At 34.6% G+C, this 22,558-nt stretch overlaps 2 protein-coding genes across 4 annotated transcripts; both read right to left on the bottom strand.

Moving 5' to 3' along the window:
• Nucleotides 1-359: 359 nt before the first annotated feature.
• On the bottom strand, nucleotides 360-8,428 carry LOC105199302. 3 transcript variants are annotated; one of them, XR_005576629.1, is made up of 7 exons: nucleotides 6,384-8,428; nucleotides 4,569-4,771; nucleotides 4,012-4,371; nucleotides 3,308-3,310; nucleotides 3,029-3,109; nucleotides 2,580-2,857; nucleotides 360-2,543 (listed from the first exon to the last, which is right to left on the bottom strand). XR_005576629.1 is itself a non-coding variant. In XM_026136133.2 (6 exons), exons 1-6 carry the CDS (start codon nucleotides 8,194-8,196, stop codon nucleotides 2,657-2,659), a joined length of 2,661 nt encoding a protein of 886 aa, XP_025991918.2. In that variant the 5' UTR covers nucleotides 8,197-8,427; the 3' UTR covers nucleotides 360-2,656. The 3 variants fall into 3 exon arrangements, 2 of the variants coding, with proteins under 2 accessions (XP_025991918.2, XP_011164624.2); XM_026136133.2 differs by having other exon boundaries at nucleotides 360-2,857; nucleotides 6,384-8,427; XM_011166322.3 differs by lacking the exon at nucleotides 3,308-3,310 and having other exon boundaries at nucleotides 360-2,857; nucleotides 6,384-8,423.
• Nucleotides 8,429-12,710: 4,282 nt separating this feature from the next.
• Nucleotides 12,711-20,872, bottom strand: LOC113004069. Its single transcript, XM_039458761.1, has 5 exons — nucleotides 19,690-20,872; nucleotides 17,374-18,880; nucleotides 15,922-16,064; nucleotides 13,380-13,591; nucleotides 12,711-12,892 (listed from the first exon to the last, which is right to left on the bottom strand). The coding sequence occupies exons 2-5, from the start codon at nucleotides 17,653-17,655 to the stop codon at nucleotides 12,711-12,713; spliced, it is 819 nt and encodes a 272-aa protein (XP_039314695.1). The 5' UTR covers nucleotides 17,656-18,880; nucleotides 19,690-20,872.
• Nucleotides 20,873-22,558: the final 1,686 nt, after the last annotated feature.

Genomic DNA, 22,558 nt, shown 5'->3' with positions numbered 1-22,558 from the left:
GATACAAAAGATTTTAGAAAAAAGAACTTTGATCAAAATTAAAAAGAAAAGGAAGATAGAAATTAATTTTTTAAGAGAAATGAATTGCTTAATGAAAGAAGTTCTTTATAAAAGAACAAAACATTTGGAAAAGCTTGAAAGTGAGAGGAAAAAATTATAATCAAGATTATAAAATTATTGTATACTTAATATGTGTATTATATATTATACATATAAAACGAAATTATCTATTTTAAAAAGGTACGCAGCATTATCTTTAGAAGAACTTTTTGATTGAAAACAAGAAGGAAAGAAAATACATAAAAATGAATATTATGAAATGAATATTATTGCTTACAAGAAATAAATACAAGTATTAATCTGGTTGTACTGTTTTAAACGTTTATTTGTGAATAAATTCGATAAATAATTACAATTAATATCTTATTACAGTGATTTAAATTTATACACTTAGTTGTCATAATTTATATGGATTTAATTTTCCATGAGTAAAATGACGCAAAAATACTATACATTTATCAAACCATTTACTTTTTTTTAATGTAAAGAAAAATAATATTTCTGTCGAGTAGCGATGTATATGTGTATGTTTTAATTATAGATTAAACTATATACATAGGAATCTTCGTCATATCATTACTGTAAAAGTTCAGCAAATAATTTCATCTTTGAAAAGGCACGAGAGTGTTTTGTCTTTATTATAAAAATCGGAGCTCTCCCGTCAGGTTTTATAATCTCTTCTATTACAATTACATTCTACAACGGTACTTTTGTAACAATTATGAAAAGAAAAAAAAAATGATTCAATCATTTTACAAAATTTTGCATGTTTAATCTTCAAAATTAGGGATTAAAAAAAAATCAAGTTTACCTAACTATTATTTAGCAAAAGAAATTGAAGTTTATTTTGTTATAAACTTTAATATAAAAATTAGTTAAATTATTTTAGTTCTATGCACATGCAATAAATTTCTGTTTATTTTTTTAAATATAAGTTTTTTAAATGTATTTATTTTTTATTTATTTTTTTCAAGCATAAATAAAACGGGATTAACCATTAATACATAAATTACATAGGATGTTTTTTTTATGAGAAGGATATTGCCGTAGCTTTCTTTTTCAATCCCAACGGGAGGATCACTAAAATCATAGAATAATTTATCACAGATAACCGATTAAAACTCATAGATCAAATGTAAGCTGAATCGTCTTGCGAAGTTTACATCACGCAAACATACAAAAGACAACTCAGAAGATGAAATCACAAAATCACGCGATGAACTCTATACAATATATAAAATACCACTTTTTTTCTTATATTTATTGTCAATAGACGCTAGACTACGAAAAATAAATCGCGAGTGTATTGTTACCCGCGAGCATTTGGCAAGAGCGGCTGCGGAGTAGCTATTTTCTTTGTTCGATGTACTATTTTGATAAAAATAGGTCCTCGCAATCCATCATACTCATAATTACCAACTATCACTGGAGATATCGCTGTAACGGGCGTTTGATTTACCGTAGCTTGGAAAATGCGTTAATTCGCCAATAACTTTGTGAAACAATAATATATGATCATAAAAAAATGCGACAAAAAATGTATCTTCTATTTTTTATGTTTTATGCATTTTTATGCAATTATATTATGATATAATCCTAAAATTCCATAAACGTTTATAAAAATTCTAGAAATGTATCGTGAGATTCTCTTGAAATTGTTTCTTCTCGTATTTTTAAATTTACGCGTTCAAAGTTACAAAATAAAATTTACAAGGAACAGGTTACTATTCCATCTGCTGCATTACTGGCATTTTTGATTTTTCAAAACTCAAAACCTTCGTCTCAACATAAATTCAATCTACGGACCTCTCGCCTGACAAGACGCGATTCGATTACAATTGTGCGTATTGTTTCGAATAAATTCGTTTCGAGATCTTCGTTGGATTGTACACAAACTAATTTTAAAAATTTTACATGTGAATTTCAATCGCCACATCGTCTGGAGCTCCATCTTTTCTAGCACTCGATCGCGATGACAAACGCAATTAGATCTCCAGTTTCCATAAAAATCACTAATTCATATTTTTGCGCGCAAATATATATACTCTCGAGAGAGTCATACATATATTCGATGTGATATCAACGAAAGACAGGCGTGCAACGTACAGTGCTTTGAACATTTCCTTGCTGGCGCTGCCGAGACGATCGGGATCGTCTTTGCGTCGACGAAGAAGAACTTGGATATCCAGAATCTAACTTAAAAGTATTGGGTCCCTTGAGACAGATTAATTGGACCCGATCAAAACTCACAACACACAAACTCAATCCTGAAAAGCGTCAAAGATTCCAAAGTCTTCCCCACTTTTCTGCAGGTCTCAGGTGTAAAGACGATCCCGACAGCCATTGTCCTTCGAAGCTTGATTGCGTGCGCGTACCACAATGGCTACCATGTATCACTGCTGCGTTACATAAGCCAGCAGACAATTATTTTCTTAAGGCCGGATAAAGAGAGAGAGAGAGAGAGAGAGAGAGAGAGAGAGAGAGAGAGAGAGAGAGAGAGAGAGAGAGAGAGAGAGAGAAAGATGCATTTCGAGAAGCGAGTTCGAGTGAACGCTCAATCGACGTCACATTGGAGTTTCTCCTAAAAGAAATGCATCTACAGGTCGACGTCCTCCTGCTTGGCTTTAGGCGCGATCTTTTCGCCGCTCTCAGGCTCCTTCGCAGTCATGTGGACGTCTGCGACCTCGACCGGCGGCGGTGGTGCCGGTTTTACCGAGTTATCATCCTCGGCGACCTCGAAACCGATCGTGGCTCCGATCTTCTGGCTCGCCTGTTTGAATGAATCCGAGAGCATCACCTGGCAACACGCGATTAAGTAAATTAATATGATCAGATTTAATGAGCTCTGTTCTCTCATGTATTTTCGCATCACTAACATTTTAGACGTCAGCACAATCTTTATTTTTTACATAAATAAATATACGAAGTACTCTGTTGATTGACTTCTTAAAAAAAAATTGTCGCTTACTTGTACGACGTTGATGCACATGGATGTGAGTGCCAGACCGAATACCAGGTATACTATCGAACACACCATGTATATGGGATCCTAAAGCAACCAATCAATGAATCCATTAAGTTCTGTGAATCGTGGATTTCACAATTATTTGTACTTTTATTAACTAAAATTTATTCTATTAACGAAACAATTTATGAGAAAAAATAAGCTTGTGAGAAACAATGAATACATGTATACGGTGATATATAGCTTCTTGTTGAGAGAGACCTTACATATTAAAAAGCTTACCATCTAAACGCCACCGTGAAAAAAAGAAACACAAAATAAATTAATAATCGTTCCGCCGTACAAAATGGAAACTGTGAGATTGCAAATAAAATTCGAGAGGCGAATTCAAAGAGGTGCTAAAGGCAAATTAGAACGGAATTCCTATATACAGGGTGATTATTAATGAATGTCCCCACTTTTTACCACAGGAGCACGCATTTGTAATTTCTAATATAATATGTTACAAATACGTATCCGTCGGTAAATCATGCTCCTATGGTAAAAAGTGGGGACATTCATTAATAATCACCCTGTATGTGACCCTTACAGAAATTTAATATCGGCAGTATTAAATTGATCAATAAGTAATTATTTATTTTAACCATCAAAAGCACTAACAACAAAATAAATAATTAATCACTAGCGATTTTAGGGCACTGCAAGTATTAAATTTCCGCAACAAGGGCCTAACATAGCAGTCATGGCTAATAATAAATAATTGAAAATGCTATTTAGATAAATACGCTAATTCCATTCAAATAACTTTCATTAATCAATATTTTAGTTTCGTACGATTTATCTCTCGACTTGAATCGACATTACTCATGTCTATTGAAGTCGATGAAGAAATTACAATACAAATTTTTATCTACGAATTCACGAAGAGTGTTATAATTTTGTATTAATTATTAATTATCTGGTTCGACGTATAATTCGAAAATTACCTGTGGCACGTAATCACCGAAACCGATAGTGCTCATGGAGATGAAGACAAAGTAGAAACTCTCGAAAAAGCCCCAATCCTCCGACACGGTGTATAACGTGGCTCCTATGAAAATATAAGCCAGGAGAATGATGATTGCTACCGAAATCGGTAAATTGAACTCGTCATCGATAGCGAACGCCGACATTGCCGGCGTACCCGGCGTGTCTGGTGAATTGGCGTCCACATTCAGGACCGTCTGCGGCTGCTGGGCCTGCAACTCTTGCTGCCTCTGAATTTCTTCTATCTCCTCTAGATTCATTTGCGAGGGCCGCCGAAATTTCGCAAGATCATAAACGAGTTGCACACCCTTCATAACTTCCTGTGAATTTCACAAGATAAAATTACTAATCTGAATGGTTAGTCTGACCCAAAAAATATTGCGGCAAAAGCAGAATGCCAAAAATGTACTAAAAGTGCACAATATTATAAATTGCAGATATACGGATTCTAGAAATTCCTGGAAAATTGTAGTTTCTTCTTTAATCTTCTCTAAACGTTTACATGGAGTTATTTTACCTGAACGGGTGCAGTGCGACGAACTTTGCGGCAACTACCAGTATAGTACAGCCTCCTCACAAATGCCCACAGGAACTTTATACCACGTGTAAATAATTTACCGAAGTCGGCCAAAATGATGAGAAACATCGGAATGCCGAAAATAGCATATACAATCGTGATAGCTCTTCCTGTGTTCGTACTTGGCGCCATATGGCCATATCCTGCAATGAAATATCGTTCAGTCAGCATGGTATGGTCGATATATTTATCTGCGTTTATTTATGCAATATTTATTCTGGGGTAAAAAAAATTAACTCAACAGTTGTGACTCTGTATTAAAATTTAAATTTATAATGTGATCTTTATTTGTTATATTTTATATATTTTTTAACATAATATGTAACAAATTATACATAATAAAATCATATTATGTAATTTTATTATGTATAATATACATATAGTAAAAAATTATATAAATATATATGTCAAAATTATATAATTATTATAAGTAATATAATTATACTATTTATATACATTTTATTATAAAAATGTAAGATTATATTGCCAAATTTAATTGTACGACATAAAATGAAATCTTAATAGTCATAGTTTATTTTGTTTGCGTCAATTTCTGAATCGTCGCTGCAAAAGCGGCGCGTTTACGCACATCGCGAGTAAAGTCTAAGTTTAGATTATTCAACGCAGCTAAGGCGGTTGTTTTCTCGTAAACTGACTGCAATTGACTCGTATGATTTAGGGAATGCAAGTCAAATTTCCATTTATAATTTATACGATTAACGTATGACTTTAAATTTAAATGTAATTTTTTCTACTTGTTTATCATCTGATCGAAAAAACTGTCCTCATTGCGAGCATTGCATAATGCGAATCAACAATGTCGAGCTTCCGAAGTTTTCTTGTCCATGATCCAAATTTATCGCGTCTTGGCGATCTAAACGATATAAACAGTAGGCACAAGCTTTAAACAGAACAAGCTGTTTAATTTAAAAAATATTTAAAAATACCGTAAAATTTTTAATAAATTATTTTAGATTAGGTTTTCTGCAACGATTTTTATTTCTTAATTTGCTAATGTTTTTAAATTCAATGCAATTAAGATAGGTGCATTTCAGATAAATGCTTCATCTTTTTTAAATGAATTATTATTTCACCGATGTGTACATATTTTTCTTGATCTCTCTTTGCATGGATACCAGAATTACATTCGTATATCAGAAAATCAATACGGGGCTCATAAAAAGTTTTACGTCATCGCAATTCAGGAAACTTATTCGTGAGCTTTTACAACACATAGTTATTTTACAAATAACGGATATAATTATTTTAATTTTGTCTACTACTGTTGCAATAAATAAAATGCATAAATATAATGCATAAATATAATGCCAATTTATTTTTTCAGAATAATTAATATTAAAACCGTCACAATTTTAAGACTAGTTGCGACTAGTAATTTAATAGTATGATATTTATATAATGGAATTTATTTTGTTTTTAATTCAAAAGAATTTTAATTTTAAAAGAAGAAAAATTGTTTTAAGTGGTGTGACTTAAAATACACACGAAAGAAAAGATAAATATTAAAAATATTTTGAAATATTCAGTTTTAACAAATTTTCTTTGTTTCTTTTGAAAACTGTTTCAGTCCGGAGAAGCTATTTCTTTATCAAAAGTTTTCTTAAAAAATTTTGCATATGATATTTTGAAGAACAATATTATATAAAAAAAATAAAAAGAAGCTACTATAGAAGATTACTTCTGCAAATTAGAAAAATGCCACCTTCAGCCTTCCACCAACCAACGTATTCTCACCAATGGTGGTGATGACAGTGAGACAGTATACGACCGCATTCAAAAAACTCCAACTTTTTTGACCACTATACGTTTGTAGGCCGGCTTCGTGAGCTGTGTGAAGCTGCTCCTCGAATTCCATCAATTTCCTGCGCGCCATGCTCTTCCAGTCGTCCTCCCTCAAACTGTGACTGTAATTCCACAAAGTGTCTAGGAAGTCGCGCTTCACGCGCTTCACACCACATTTGTAGAATGTTTCGAAGGCGCCCTCGACGAAACGAAAGATGAAACCGCCTAGGCCACAGTAGATTATCATGAGCAACAGTTCGGCTATGCAGCGATTACGTAGCCGCCTGATGATCATAGTCTCACGTGGATTCTGCTCCACGAAAGTCTTGAATTCGCTGACAATGTCTCTGAGAGCTCTAAAGAAATCCAATAGTGTAATCTTTTCTGCAGCTTCTTGCTTCTTCACTTTGATCTCTTCGATTTTTGGAACGGGCTCCGGTTCGTTCTCAATCTTCTTCTCTTCGGTATCTTCATCCTTCTTTCCTGCGCTTCTGCGCCAGAAGAACAACCGAGAGAACCACGATTTTTTCTTGTCAACTACATCGGAAGATTGCGTTACATTCTGAACGATGTCTTCTTGCTCGCTCTCGCTGTACGTCAGATTCAACTTCCGCCTCCTTAAGGAACTAACTTCAACCTGGTCCTGAAACTCGTCTGCGACTTCCGCATCCAAGATGCTGCGTTCCCTTAACAGGTACTCCCTCTGAGCCCTCGCAAAATCCTCGATCAGGCTTTCGTTGCTAAGCGGAATGATCTGCTTCTTCTTCTCAATCGTGGATCTCTTTACCATCCGTTCCTCGGCAGTTTTCTGTGGAAAATTCTCACTCTTCTTGACGATCTTGAGACCTTCGTCCGTATCTTCGGCCTGACTATAAGATTTTGAACGTGGCGCGGAGTCTTCCCTGATCCGAGGCTCATCTTCCAGCTTCTGTCGACTCGATGATCTCTTCTCTCGGTTAGATCTCTCGGTATCCCTTTTCTGCGTTTCCGGATCATATTCCCGACTCCTTCCACTCGTCTTTTTCACCCTGGATCTCATTGCTTCCGGTGATTTTGTTCGTCTTCGATTCAACTCGCTCTTTTCATCCACATCGCTGGAGTCTGTCGATCGGCAATATTTCTCCACGCGTTCCTTCGACTTCCTTTTAAGTCGCCTTTCAATTTTGCGAGCTTCGACAGGTCTGTCGATTTCGCCACTTGTTTCTTTCGGCGTCTCCGATATCTCTTGCTGAACAACATTATCATTGGCCGCCTGAACAATTTCAGATTTGATATTGTCTTTCTTTGTGATATCATCATCAAATCTCTTCGCTACTTCAATAACCTGCTTTACCGGTCGCGAGTTGTTGTCATCAGCTGCTACAACGTCAGTCTCATGTGTTTTCAAACTATTCCCAGCCGACTTGGCAGCCACCTCGGCGCGTATAGCGATCATGTCATCCACATTTGCAGAATTTCTCGCATCAGTCCTGTCCTTTCTTCTGGCGGGACGCTGTTCCCCATTATTCCCTTTCTTGTCCTTGTTCTCTTCTTTCTGGGGCATTTCCTGTTTCTGCTGTTGCGACAGTCTATTCTCTTTCTGTTCCTGCTCCATTTTCTCCGCTTCTTCAGCCATCCTCTCCATTCTGGCGCGTCTCTCTTCGTCTTCATCGTCGGAAGTGTTTGTGCTGCGTGACGCGGCACCCCTTGATGAGGGATCGGGCGTCTTCTCACGCTTTCTAGCAGCCGCCTTGCGACGTCTGTGAACCATGTAACTGTCCTCCATCGCGCGACTTTTTGTCGCCGTCGTCGCTATCGTCGTTATCGTCGTCGTCGTCGTTTGACGATCTTCGTGTACGCGAGAGAGACTCTCGCGAAAGGAACGCACTCGCGAGGTCGGTCCAAGCTGCAACGAGACCGTGACAGAAATAAAACGGAGGCTGCTCCCACCACCATCGCCGCCACCACCACCGTCGGCACGACGACGTTTGTCGCTACCAGTCGCGGTGGCGGACCGGATGACCGGCTTCACCGCAGCGGATATCGAGCGGGAGCGCCACGCGCAATCAAAGCCGCGACTTTGGCGTCGCGACGCTGCGCCTGCACCAGTGCAACCCGTTCAATTGCACCGTTCGAAGGTTACACAGCGTCATCGGAATTGGAAGATTGGGGTGACTCTCTGATCTTGTGATCCCGTCATTGAAATGAAAATTCTATAATAAAATTGCCCAAAATACACACAAAAAAATGTATCAAAAATTGTCCGTTTTGTTTAAATTTGTGTTGGGAAATTAATGAAAAAATGGATGCAGCAAAAAAAAAATAGAAGAAACAGTAAAGAAATAAAAGAAACAAAAGTTAAAAACTAATAACGGAAAAACAGTGATTACCTGTCGTGATATTATACAAACGAATTTAATTCTTTCACAGAACATCAATATCTTAAAGTGCCAGGGATATGTATGATCGTTTGATTTGGCACAAAAAAAGTTGTATGGATTATAAATTATGGAAATTGTAATTAGAAAGCAAGTACGCGTACATTAAAATAATATTGTACTAAATATGATTCAAACAGAATTCTTTAACCACATATAAAACTTTATGTGAACTTCTTGTCATCTCGTTAGCGATTTGTGGTTAAACATAATTCATGGACCAAAAATACAATTCATAGAAGTGTGTTTCCTGCCACATTCCTTTAGAATAATCATTTTCATTATTCCTTCAGTTTGGCAACTCGCAACAATGCTAAGCGACCCATGAATAACTATCATAATCAAGATGGAAGTGTAAGTGAAACAGAATAAGAACTTGTTATTTTGAGGGAATACGTGCGTCTGTACGTTTGTCTATATGCAGCTTAAGACATACCTATTTAGAAATTGATAAAGTTATTTCGCAGAAATGTATAGAACTAAATAAATTAATTTACTCTCAAGCACGCAGAGAAAAGATTAGCCAACAAAGCTAAAATTTAGTTGTAGCAACTAAGATGTGTCTTTAAAATAGGAACAGCTAATATTGTTGCTGTCGGAGCTAAATTTATTAAAATTAGCAGTTACAGCAAGAAATATTCGCTGCCAGAATCAAATAATGTTTAGCGAATGCGTATATAGTTTCACGCTCCTAAGTCGCGGTCTACAATAGGTGTAGTAAGCCTTAAACCGTAAGAAATTGACCAATTATAGTTGAATATGAGGAGAATAATCGACCATGGTCAATTTTTACGATTTAAGGCTTGCAACATTAATTGTAGACCGGGACTAAGATATTGAGGAATAGCTGCCACTTTTTTAGCTACACGTGTTAAAACATACATTTTATTTTAGCTAATAAAACTGTATTTTGCAACAAATATATTTTATCTTTAATAGTCAATTTTTAGCACTGATAGAAAATATCGAACTAGCTACTGATATTTAGTTACTACTTCTAAGTCATTTTTTTCCGTGTGTAATTAATTCATAATTTCTCTCTCTCTCTCTCTTTCTCTCTCTCTCTTTCTCTATTTATTCAGAGATTTAAAAAAGAAATATATTATTCTTATTTATTAAAAAAATATAACGTAGTATGACGAGATATAACAAAAATGTAACATGATAAATTTATGTATACCTGCATCAATGTTCGTAAGCGAGTTGAAAGCGCCATCCAAATATTTGGCAACGCTTTTTCGCACGAGTTTAATTAAAATTTAACGGATATGAGGACGACGATTACCGCACAAATATTCGTGGACGCGATCCCATTTAATTGCCAGTCAGGTTATTGATTTGCGCAAAATTTCTCAAGAGTAATCCTGCGCGATATTTTCCATCCGATATCACAATGCGCTGTGGCTGAGTAAACGCGCTTAATTCGGTCGAGCGAGAAAACGTCGTGAGAGGATTTCTCGTGCCTCGCGTCCGTCAAGAACTCGAAAACACAGTGACACGCCTGTCTACGTCTTCCTGCGATCATATTACCCGTGTTTTTTTTCGTTACATAATGACAGGACTCAAAATAGTATACGTGGGCATATACAAAGTTGTCGTTCAGATAGCTGAGCGCATGAACGTGCGCAGTGTTCAAATCACCAAATTTTTCCACAATCGAGACAATAAGGAGAGACGCATAAATCACCTTTCTCGTGAATGTATTTTATCACGTTTATGCGAACGTTGCAATATTCTGTACGATCGCAAGTGTTGCGATGAATTTTTAGAAAGAGAGAGAGATATATATATCAGTTCTCTCAAAATAAAATTTATGGCATTTTTTTATTTTCTATTTTAATTTCGTCTACGTATCGTGTAGTGTTTAATCCAGATAATTCTTACACAGATACACGCGTGTAATCGGTGCGTGTATAAATAGTGCGTATATGTTTAAATATACATGAAGAACCCGAGATTTCTGGATAATCTGTGTCATAAGGCTCCTCCCCCCCCCCCCCGCGTAACGCAACGTGTTATTTTGAACTTTTGTTTGAAATCATAAATTAGATTAAATAATTTAGAAGATATTTTTCACAGCGTGAAAAGTTGTGTGAATATAAATAATTTATTATATGGAATCCACGATTTACAACAAAATTATTAAATCTGTTTTTATTATATATTTTTAGTTTATTTTATTTTAAATTGATTTTTTTACAGTGATCACCTCTTTCTTACTATCTTTTTGTAATCGTAAATTGAAACATTAACAGAACATCACGTCCGAGATATCGAAGATTTTCGTAGGTACTAACACACACGAAACGATGTGTCAACGAATAAAATATTTCTCGGAGTTACATATCAACGAGTTATACAGTGACTGTGCGTATCAATTTTTGCACCAGAGAGCGAAAATTGCACGGAGCACTTAGAAACTAGGTCATATATGGGCCGTATATCACAGCAAAGTCAAAAGCAAAACTTTTTACGTAAAAATCTACCATGTTTCATTTTGGTTACACCTTATTTTGCTGCGGAGAGGCAAAGATTAAATTAACAAATAATTTTTTAATGGATAAATAATTGAGAATGCAGTAAATATTTATAAAGTACATCAACGTTAAATATAACTATCACCTTTTTTTTTTTTAGAAATAACTCAGTTCGTAATATGCTCGTTAAGCTAATGTCCAAAAAAATTAGTATTTCTTCAATATGAAAATTTTCTACGTCCACCTGTCTGCTCAAGTGATACAAAGTAGTTTTGCGCAACCCAGGCGCACCAAAATTTTTATACATCATGTTTGATTTTATTGCTTTATGCGCTTTATCTGAAATATGCAGCAGAATAATGCAATTATATATATATCGCGCATATTATTTTTAAAGTATAGTGTTTGTTAATATACAATTATAATAATTATATTAAATTTTACAGCTACAAGTTAATACAAACTGATTTTTTAAATTAAATCTTTTGTACGAGAGGCGCGTGTACTTTGCGCCGTTTTTATAAAAAGATACAATTCTGCTGAACCTAAAAATTTATAATTGGATACAGATGTGGAAGTAATTTTTTAGACCATTAAAATAATTATGTACAACACTCCAATTGGTTTCTAGAATGTTAAAATTTTTTGCAACTTAGTTCATCATCTTTAAATGTCCCAACACGGAAAAAAAAATGACTTAGAAGTAGTAACTAAATATCAGTAGCTAGTTTAATATTTTCTATCAATGCTAAAAATTGACTATTAAAGATAAAATATATTTGTTGCAAAATACAGTTTTATTAGCTAAAATAAAATGTGTTTTAACACGTGTAGCTAAAAAAGTGGCAGCTATTCCTCAATATCTTAGTCCCGGTCTACAATTAATGTTGCAAGTCTTAAATCGTAAAAATTGACCATGGTCGATTATTCTCCTCATATTCAACTATGATTGGTCAATTTCTTACGGCTTAAGGCTTACTACACCTATTGTAGACCGCGAGCATGAAACTATATACACATTCGCTAAACATGATTTGATTCTGGCAGCGAATATTTCTTGCTGTAACTGCTAATTTTGATAACTAATAAATTTAGCTCCGGCAGTAACGATATTAGCTGTCCCTATTTTAAAGACACATCTTAATTGCTACAACTAAATTTTAGCTTTGTTGGCTAATCTTTTCTCTGCGTGAAGTAATTATTTTGATAGTTCAACAATATATTACTTTCAAATATGTATCTAACTAAATTTTTAGCTAAATCAGCAAAACCATGGAATTTTGTATGGATTTTCCGGTACAAGGAATAATCCACATCATTAGGAGATCTGCATCTGAATGCAGTTCTAAATCGCACGCATTTGTATCACCACAGACTTGTACAACCTATCTAAACCTATATGCAAAGCAATGTGCAAGAACTGAGCTTGAAATCAGTCGCGTTACACACGCAGCAAATTGATATACATACATCATAGCTCGGTATGCGTCTTCCGCTGCCTTTATCTCTCCGCGAGCTTTCGATTTCTCGTTCAAGAAGAAAGCCGCGCAAGATAGATAAATGAAATATTATCAAGCGACATACAAAAATAACTTACGCGTTCTTTACGAAAATCGAGGACGATGCGAGTTGATATGGACACGAAACGTTTTGTCAGAATCAAAAGTGTTTTGTTATAATAATGGAATCTCTTAAAACAACTCTTCTGCTCTTAGAATGTCTCGTACAAAAATCGCTCTATTTTCATCATACGAACAGCACCACTCCGTCATTTTTTCCGCCTCTTCCAAAAAAAAACAAAAGAAAAGAAAAGAAACATTTTCACGTTGAATATTTTTTTAAAAAACGTAAAAATGAATTCTTTGTTTGATAAACAAAATATTGATGCAATGCTTACAGGTGCGATACCGGAATTTTTCTATTAATTAAGAATTGAGGAACTACACTTGTAAATTTTAAAGCTAGGCTTTATAAAATTTTATGCCTCGTTAATTGTGTAAATGACTCGGGGTGCTAAAAAGAGGAGCCAACGTGGCTAAAGATATTGTATTTACCTATGGTCGTGTAAATGGTGCCACAGTAGAACACGGTATTCCAAAATGTCCACACTTTCTCGCCTGTGTCGCTTAATTTCCGCTTGTAGTAGTCGTACAGATCAGTTTCGTAATCCAAAATCAGCTCTGCCGCTGCTCCTCTCCAACGGGGTGAGTCTGACATTAACACCGAGTCGTCACATAATCCACGAATCTTAACGACCGTTTCATTTCTACAATCGATAGAAAACATAACGTGATATCTCAGGCTAAAAATTTGATTCAAACATTGAAAGTTATTACAAGCGGTTAACTGCGAAAATATAAGTTAAAATTGACAGATTCTCTTCTCTTTGTTCCACGTTTCACAAAAGCGTTTAATATTAGAACTTATTTAATTTTTAATTCATATAATTTGTTTCTTTCTGCTTTTTATATACTTTGAATAAATTACTAGAAATTTTCAAATTACTCTTTTTCACGTAAGTGGCTAACTTGAGCCAATTACTGAAGACCTGTTATAGAATACGGAAGTCTTCACAGGATCGTGGGCGAGCCCTCGACACGTGTCACCTGTACATTCTCAATAAAATCCGGGGCAAATATCTTTGCGGCATAAACTTTGCCAATATTCAGTACTTTCTCGATTAAAATCAAAACAAACTTTCGATAGCAAAGCCATCGAAAGTCGCAAGGGGGTGCTATTACATTAATTAAAATCTGAATACAGGATTAGGTCGGTATTGCCCAAATAAAGACGCACGTGCGTCCAATAAAAGAGAGAGTTATACTCCAATCTGACATAATGACATTCTATTATCGTGGAGAAAAGGGACCCCTCAACCACTCCTTGATTTCATGGGTTAATTTTAGGCCAAACTTTCTGGATTTGATCCCTACTCAAACGAAGATACCGGAGATACGCACGCTATAATGGATTCACTAATTTCCGCATTAATAATTACACCAGCACTTTGGATCACATTGATGTAATTAAATTTAGATTAATGAGATATAATTAATAATGCAATTTTCCGCCAGCACTTGATTATAGTAAGATATCTTCTGTTTAAGTGCTGACTTCAATTTCTTTCGATTATAATCCGAGACAAATATTGACCTTGGCATTCATAGGGAAGGAACAACGCGGCTATAACCCTTCTTACTTTTAATGTATCGTTACTCATTCTAAATAGTGTGTATATAAATAGGACAAATGAACGACATTTAACGGTGCTTTATCGCACTCGTCACGCGAGACTAGACTCTTACAGATAAGGGATACGATTATCGAAATTTTGCTTGGCTTTCGTCCTGAAGGCAATCATCGATCGAGCCAGAAAAATTGCAGGGAATATCACAATCGATGAAAAACACGAGAACGTGCGCGTCATCTTAATGACAGCACACAGAACGGCGCAACAGTATTGTGTAATATTATATCTTGATCTTTTATTAGAGATATTTTTGTGACGACTCTGCTACAGTTTTAAAATTGCTATTAAGTTAATTAATAATATTTTTTAAAGAAAGTACAATTTTCACGTTGCCGCATTTCTCATAGAGGCGAGAAACAATTATCGTAATTATTTTGGTCGCGCTATTGGAGAAGAAAACTCTTATTAATATGCGCATATTAATTTTCTCATTTGCTTCGAATGGCGAAAATATGAAATAAATGCAAAATACATTCTTTAGGAAAACAATATTGCTTTGCGAGGTATAGAAATTTCCTCCTGTAGTTTGAAAGCACTAAAACAGCTCGGCAAACAATATTGTACCATGAAATCCAATATTGTTAACATGATTAACAATTGTTACACTAAACTAGACGCGCAGCATTGGCAAAACTAGGCGAGCACTAGGATTGACGTTATCGACAGCATGAATGTATCGAAACCGCAGCATCGTATCAAGTTCGCACATCACACAAACTGAAAATTAGATTAGAATTCACATTAACCGCCGGATGTTAAGATGTAATTGCGTATGGAATTCAGACAACGAAATTAAAGCGGGAAACACACAATCTTGCATAGCTGCATAACCATGTGCAAGGAAATTGATTTGTCCGTTTTCTTATGCATGTGTCAATGGATCAATCAATTTCCTTACGCATGTGATAATGCAGCTATGCAAGAGTGTGTGTTTTCCGCTTAATGCATGTTAAACTAGTGCTGATAGATGCCGTTTTTTTTAGTTCGCTTCTGCGTCTCTCCAGAATAATCAACGCTCCTCTGTATCGCGATATCCGTTGCATCCTTTAGCACTTTCAATAAGTATTATGTTATAACAAGGAAATAAGTAGCAGATTTTGTTTGTACTGGCCAATAAAAATCCGTAAAAATCCATGAAAATAACTTTGCTGATTCATGGTTAATACAAAATTTAATTTCTGAAAGGTCTTACGTTAGACAATATTTCGTGTTAAGTAGGTAAAAGTATATAACAAGTATTTTATTTCAAACTTTTATGACATCGGATAGATGTGTCGAGCTCTTGATAGTTACGTACTTCCTCAATAATCTAGCTTACGACTTTTATGTTTTGTTTCTGAACGTACCTCCTCTGCCTGATGTTCGACTTAGCAATTTCCTCTGCCGTGCCTTCAACTGCTATGAATATCATCGCTCCGGCGATGCTGTACAGAAGTATGATAACGAATAAAAAAATATGAGTGAACCATCTCTTGCTCCAGGAACTGACCTGCACACAGCATTTATATTATTAAGTTTTGACAATAAAAAAAAATTAATATGTTATGTATTAAAGAATTAATAATATATTGATTTTTTAGTCATAATTTATATGGATTATGAGCACAAGATAAAATTAAATACTATTCAATATTATTTCTTTTATTATATTCGCATTTTTATTTATACTAATAATTTTTAAACAAATATTTCGTTGATATCAGTGTGTTTTTTGTCTTTGAATTTTCAGGATTGTACTATTATTTATAAAAATTAATTATACAAAGTGACAATAAAAAAATTGCGGAAATAAATAACAGTTCTTTTATAATAAAAGTAGACAAAAGGTGAAATAATAAATTGAATTCTGTTCCATAAAATACATGCATTTTATCACCGTATAGTGCAAGAAAAATATGCATTTATAAATTTATTAATAAAAATAAATACCATAAAAAAACATTTTATGATATTTGTTCAGAAAATCTCGGTGCACACGGTTATTTTTTATGGAAAAAAAATCTGAACATTTTCAATCTCCCTTTTCTAAAGTAAATGCTCAAAATGTTCGTTGCTATTAATACAATTATTTACTCTAATTAACTCTAATAAAGCAACACTCTATTGTTAATAAATTGTTTCTCATCTAAAAGTAATGTATGCTTGAAGAATTTGTTACTTCATATTCTCTAGTATTGTTGGTAATTTATAAGACATTGTATTTTTTTAATGCACTTTACAGAAATTAATCTAATGGTGTTAAATTTGAAGTACTAGAAAATTTCTGTAGCGATGTATCAATCCTCTGGTCTTTGCGATGTTTCCCTCGACTGTCATGCGTAATATGCAATAACTGCTTTGTTGATATCACATTTATGCTATGGACGTTTAGTGGTACATTTTTCAATAAAACTGTCAAGAGTTATGCGAAACAAATTATTAAGAAATAAAACGATATTTTAAAATAAAACGACATTTTTTTTATTTTAACACAAAATGTGACATTTCGTTTAAAAAAACCAAGTGGTCTTTATGATATTCCATTTAAAAAAAAAACAAAAAAAAATTTATTTTTGATTCTTCAAAATGCTTTCACCCATAAAAAAAAATACATGTAATGTGTCTCTCTTCTGCCAGAAACTATACAATTTTTGTATCCATAACTTTTTTTTATAAAACAATTTAGAAGATGGTATATATAGTATTCAATTTATTTTCTTATGTCTATATATTATAAAATAACAATTATGTAATTTCGGCAACATCTGACTGACATCTTGATCTAACGAAAGGAATTTTTTTTTCCTGCATTTATTTACCTTCTCGTAGAGCCAATAGGCACTCTTCTCACCTACACTGAGCCCGGACTTGGTCAGATCCTTGATCCCTTTGAATTGCGTGAAGACGAACTCGCTGGCCCGGTTGGAGTAGAACATCTGCGGCTTTCCGGCAACTGGCGTCATGGGTAGCGGCGTTTGTCCGTATGGCGTCGACACGTAGCTCATACCGGTCGCCGTCTGCGGACCGTAGTACTGTCCGGGAACCGGAATCAGGATTTTTGGCCTGGGCGGCATTTTTCGTATTCGCGGTGAGTTCGACATGTTTGTGACTGTCGATTTTGCTGTCTCGAGGTGCGAACCCAACACTTAAGCGAAACGTGTGTGCTTTGGTGCTTACACGAGATTTCCGAGCACGACGATTTTTTCGCGATCAATACTCCCTTAATTGTCCGGGATCCACAGGGAGTCACGGGAAAGAATTGTCGTCCGATACTCTCGTAGAGTAAATACCCGAGGAACGCATTGTCCTTCCGACTGCATTTAAATTCCGCCGCGATTCAATGTTCTACATGAAACACGATTACGATCGCTGATCAAATGGTTCAACGCGATGGTAATTAACTCTGCGACGTGTTTGCGATCTACAGGAATCAAAGATTTACGACAAATCACTCAACATTCATGCACACGTACACGGTCTGTGCTCGTCGGGGGTCTCGGCAACCAGTGTCACTTTGTCCTCTTTTTGTCCTGCCCGCTATTTTCCGCAGATCTACGAATTTTATCTGAGTGCATGTATAAATAGATGGACAGACGGAAGAATGTTGGCAAGAGCTTCTAGAGCGAGATTCCGTGGAAGAGATTTATCTTGAAGAGCAACACCGCATGTTCTCTCCGCGAAATTTACGAAAGAGGTCATTTGCGGCTTCCTAAACGATTTAAGTGATCACGAAGAGCCACTAATATATCGATACACTACATCTCGTGTCGTAAAGAACTATAATTCGATTAAGATGTCGCAACAAAAAGAAAGTTGCTTAGTCGGAGAGAGAATCGACTGAAAGTAATAAACCAGGAGTGTTAAATTTTTATTGAGGTCTTATTTTTCCTTTGATATGATAACGATGAAAGAGAGAGAGAGAGAATATCACAGAATGTTCTACTTCACAAAGCTTTGAATAATTTAATATTACGATATCTATAAAATGAATATTTAATATTACGATATCTGTATAGCATTTCAACAGAATTTTCTAAATGATATTAAATCGAGTATTTAAAGAAATATTAATTTACATGTTGATTATTTCAAGAACACATTTCTTTAGAAATATTAATGATACTTTCAAAGATCAGTTAATATTAATTTTAGCTTAATCAACATGAACAATGATAGAGAAACGTAGTCAGTCACATAGGGTCTCAACGATCTTGTCTGTGTCGGTACGCGTTGATACGTACCTCGAGATCTCTCCTGTAATCCGAATCCTGTTTCTATCTAAAATTATTCGAACGACATACGTAGGTCAACGGCCCCGAATGGATTCTAGCAGCAGATAGCACGAACGCATAATGTGGTGCGAATCACTTAACGCGACGGATGGAAAATAATCATGTTTCACAATTTCACAATCGCGTTTAACGATAATTGTGACGCAATTTCGTTTGAAACAATAGAACACGTAATGCAAAAGCATACATTGCTTAAAGCAAGAACGACACGTGAACATGAAGCAACGTATCATGATATTTTAAACATCTATTAAACATTGATGTTTAAAATATTAAACATTGATATTCAAACAATAAAGTATGCAAAGTGCGTTCAACCAAAGTAATGTCCATCACGTAATAGCCGCCTACGTAAGCGAAATATTGCATGGAGCAATACGATATTCTATCGCTGCTTTTAATTAAATTAATATATTGAAATGCTTTAAACATATTCATATGCACATTTATGTAAATTCCATGTAAAATGGATAATACAGACCCAAATGATTTTAGGAGTAATTTAAAGTGATATGGTGTATTTTTTGTCAGAATCGAATATTAACTCTGTCTTGAATTTTAATTTATAATTTTAAAAAAGTGCACAATTTCTCAACTCGTAAATTAAAAGTAAAAAGCATATTTTTATAAAAAATATAATTTTTAAGAGTTTCAAAGAAAATTTCGGTTTGTGTAAACGGGACAATTGCAAAGGGAAGTGCGTGATAATCCGATTTGTCGCGATTCGTGATTTTAATCCGATATAATAGAGTGCGATTGTGCTGATAGAAGCGTAACAAGAAGTATTGCACCCATGAAAATGATCTTTCTCCCCCTTGGGAGCTATTGTCATTGATTTATCACCTGGGTCGAGCAAATAAACTCGGTCTCTACGGTCTAACGATGCAAATCGATGCGGTCTTCTTTTTTTCACTCTAGCCTGATCTTTCCGCACGATACTTTTAGCCACCGTCTGCTGCAGAAAATTGCATCAGTCGCGAGATTGCACATCGATCATACCACTTTTATATTAAAACGAAAATTAATGCGGGGACTTTCTTTGCGGAAACCTTCAGTGAATTCACCTTGCACAATTTTCGAAAATTTTCGCGCACTGTTAACTCGTACCCACTAATTATTTGATATTTATTTCGTTTCTTCTATTTTTAATTATTTTACTTTACTTTTTATTTAGCTGTATTTATTTTTCGCTTTTATGCTTAGTTCCGCTTTATGATTAAAATCACCACGCTACTCGTCTCCCTCGCGTAATCGAGTCACTCACGCGCGGGACGGGGTGAAAATTACTGAGGAAAGCTCTCATATTTCCTTTCGACGAGAGAGACGTCCCTTCCCACTTCCTCAACGCATGTCCTTTTCGATTTCCTACGGCGCCTCGCGCCTTCGTTCGTCATTTGACGTCGATCGGGAGAGAAAGGCGGGGAGAATCACTCGTGCCTCGCGCTGTCTTTTTCCGCAACATTTGAAAGGGAAAAAGCCCCTCTTACTCTCCTCCTCCGCGAGAAATGGATCAAATGTCTCCGATTTACCCTGTCATCCCGGCGAAACCTTTGATTCGGAAAGGATACCGCAGCGATTCAATAATCAGCGTGAAAGAATTATTGTCCCGAACGCTGACGGCGTGCAAAACTAAAGTCTTCGAGATTGTTCCTTGCTTTTTTAACACACTTTTATATGTGCAAATTTCTTATGATCATAAGATGTTAGTACGTCGTCAGAATATAATTTAAGATTAACACGTCTACTTAAACTTTTTTAATAGTTCGACCGAGCGAAACGAAAATTGTTGCAAGCAATAATCATGCTCGTTTAATTATGCGCTTTTAATTGATTTTCCTTTGGACAAAGTGAAAGCGAGATGTTGCCACCAGGTGCTATTGTAAGCGTACCTCCGACGGCGGCGTCGCGACGCTAACTGAGGAGCACATTCGACGCCGGAATGCGGGTTGCTTTAAACCGGCGCTATCGGTCGCAGGGCCGTACTAACTGCATAAAAAGCGCATGAGAATAATGCATTAATGGTGAACGAAATTTGTCTGGCCTCTCCTTTTCTTTTTCTTTCCTGTTTTTCTCTCTCTCTCTCTTACCGTATTTTTTTATGTTTATAATTAATCAATATTTGAGAAAAACTGATATACTTGAAAATGATTTTTTTAAGTCTACATCGAAAGTTTCAGTATCTCTGAATAATCGACATGATTAAAGAATAACTAGATATATGAAGGAGATATAATTTCAAGTTTGTAGTTATTGCTACTAAGTAAAAAAGTTTATCAACAAAATATTAATGTGTTACGTTTAATTTTAACAAGATTCGCAAGATACATGACATTTAATTGTAGGGTAAATTGGAGTATTATGGCCATACGGAAAAGATGGCCATAGTAATGTAATTTCTCCAGTAATTGCTAAATAGTGCATTTTATAGTCATTTTGAAAGATAATCAATATTTACAGTATTTTATATGCGTACACTATTCGAAACAATCTTATTCTGAATATTATATAATATTTTTACTTTTAACTATCTGCAAAGTTTTGCATGTGTCCTCTAAAAGCTGCTATAACGTCGAATAAATTACTGTTAAGCTATCATAATTAACGTTACGTATATAATAAAGGAACCTAAATTGTAACATAACTTATAATTTGTGCTTTTATTTTCACTATTTATTTAAATACACCATGATCGTCTTTTTCTTACAATTTGGCTAAGATGGCCCACTTTGTTTTTTCATACATTGTTTTTCTTTAAATTATAGAAATCTGTTTTTTTACTTTCTTTAAAAGAATTATAATTGTTATGTTATTATTTTAATATCAAATTTTAACATTTTCATGTTACTATTGCAATATTATAACTATAACTCATATATAATTATATATATATATATATATATATATATATATATATATATATATATATACACGTGTTTATACTAAATATATAAAATTATAAGTTTTATTTATCACTTTAAAAAATATTACATTCATTTTTAACATGAAACGTGTATAGCCAATTGTCCCATAATACTATGGCCAACTTTTCCTTAAAATTTTGGTCAATGCATATGTTATAATATTTTGTTAATATTAGATTTCTAATAAGTGTTTTTTCTTTAAATTCAATAGTATTATTAACTTTGAGATTCAGTGAAGTGATATGTTAAATATTATTTAAAAATAACAAAAATAAAAATGCGTTTTTTGCATTTTGAAAAACTATGGCCATCTTACTCGAGTTTATCCTATCTTTTAATAGAGAAAAGGCTACTTTCATATCCTGCAGATGTTTTGTCAATTCACTCATACTGTCGTATTGATTTCTGGCTTTCTACTTCAACTGGCTTTTAACTGCGACTTTACAAGAATTTCTGTGCTGTCTAATATTTCGCCAGTATATGAGAAAAATATTCTTCTCAATCTTGCAGTTAGCATTTTAAATTAATATACGCGACATTATTTTTGCACGTCTATATATTTACTTAACATAATTAGAAAGTATTCCCGACAAGGAGTATTTGCATAGAAAAAAAACTAGGCTATGTATTTGTTATTCGAAGAAAAATTAACAAAATTTAAAGAAATTTAAAAAGGCTTAGTGAGAATACTGGCGCGATTATTAAAACGCAAATTACGATATAATATTATTAAAATACAATTTTTTCGTGCGTTTCGATTCTCTTTGTAGTCCTCGTTAACAATGTCAGTA

Source organism: Solenopsis invicta, chromosome 16 (genome assembly GCF_016802725.1).
Source record: "Solenopsis invicta isolate M01_SB chromosome 16, UNIL_Sinv_3.0, whole genome shotgun sequence".
NCBI classification, from domain to species: Eukaryota; Metazoa; Arthropoda; class Insecta; order Hymenoptera; family Formicidae; genus Solenopsis; species Solenopsis invicta.
This window is presented reverse-complemented; position numbering and strand designations above follow the sequence as displayed.

Coding starts and splice junctions, on each gene's coding strand:
- LOC105199302 (XM_026136133.2), bottom strand. CDS start 8,196: ATGGAGGACAGTTACATGGTTCACAGACGTCGCAAGGCGGCTGCTAGA. Junction 4,372..4,568: donor GTCGCACTGCACCCGTTCAG/GTAAAATAACTC, acceptor TGAAATTCACAG/GAAGTTATGAAGGGTGTGCA. Junction 2,858..3,028: donor TGTGCATCAACGTCGTACAA/GTAAGCGACAAT, acceptor GCGTGTTGCCAG/GTGATGCTCTCGGATTCATT.
- LOC113004069 (XM_039458761.1), bottom strand. CDS start 17,655: ATGTCGAACTCACCGCGAATACGAAAAATGCCGCCCAGGCCAAAAATC. Junction 13,592..15,921: donor TCGAACATCAGGCAGAGGAG/GTACGTTCAGAA, acceptor TATCGATTGTAG/AAATGAAACGGTCGTTAAGA. Junction 12,893..13,379: donor CACCATTTACACGACCATAG/GTAAATACAATA, acceptor TCGCTTGATAAT/ATTTCATTTATCTATCTTGC.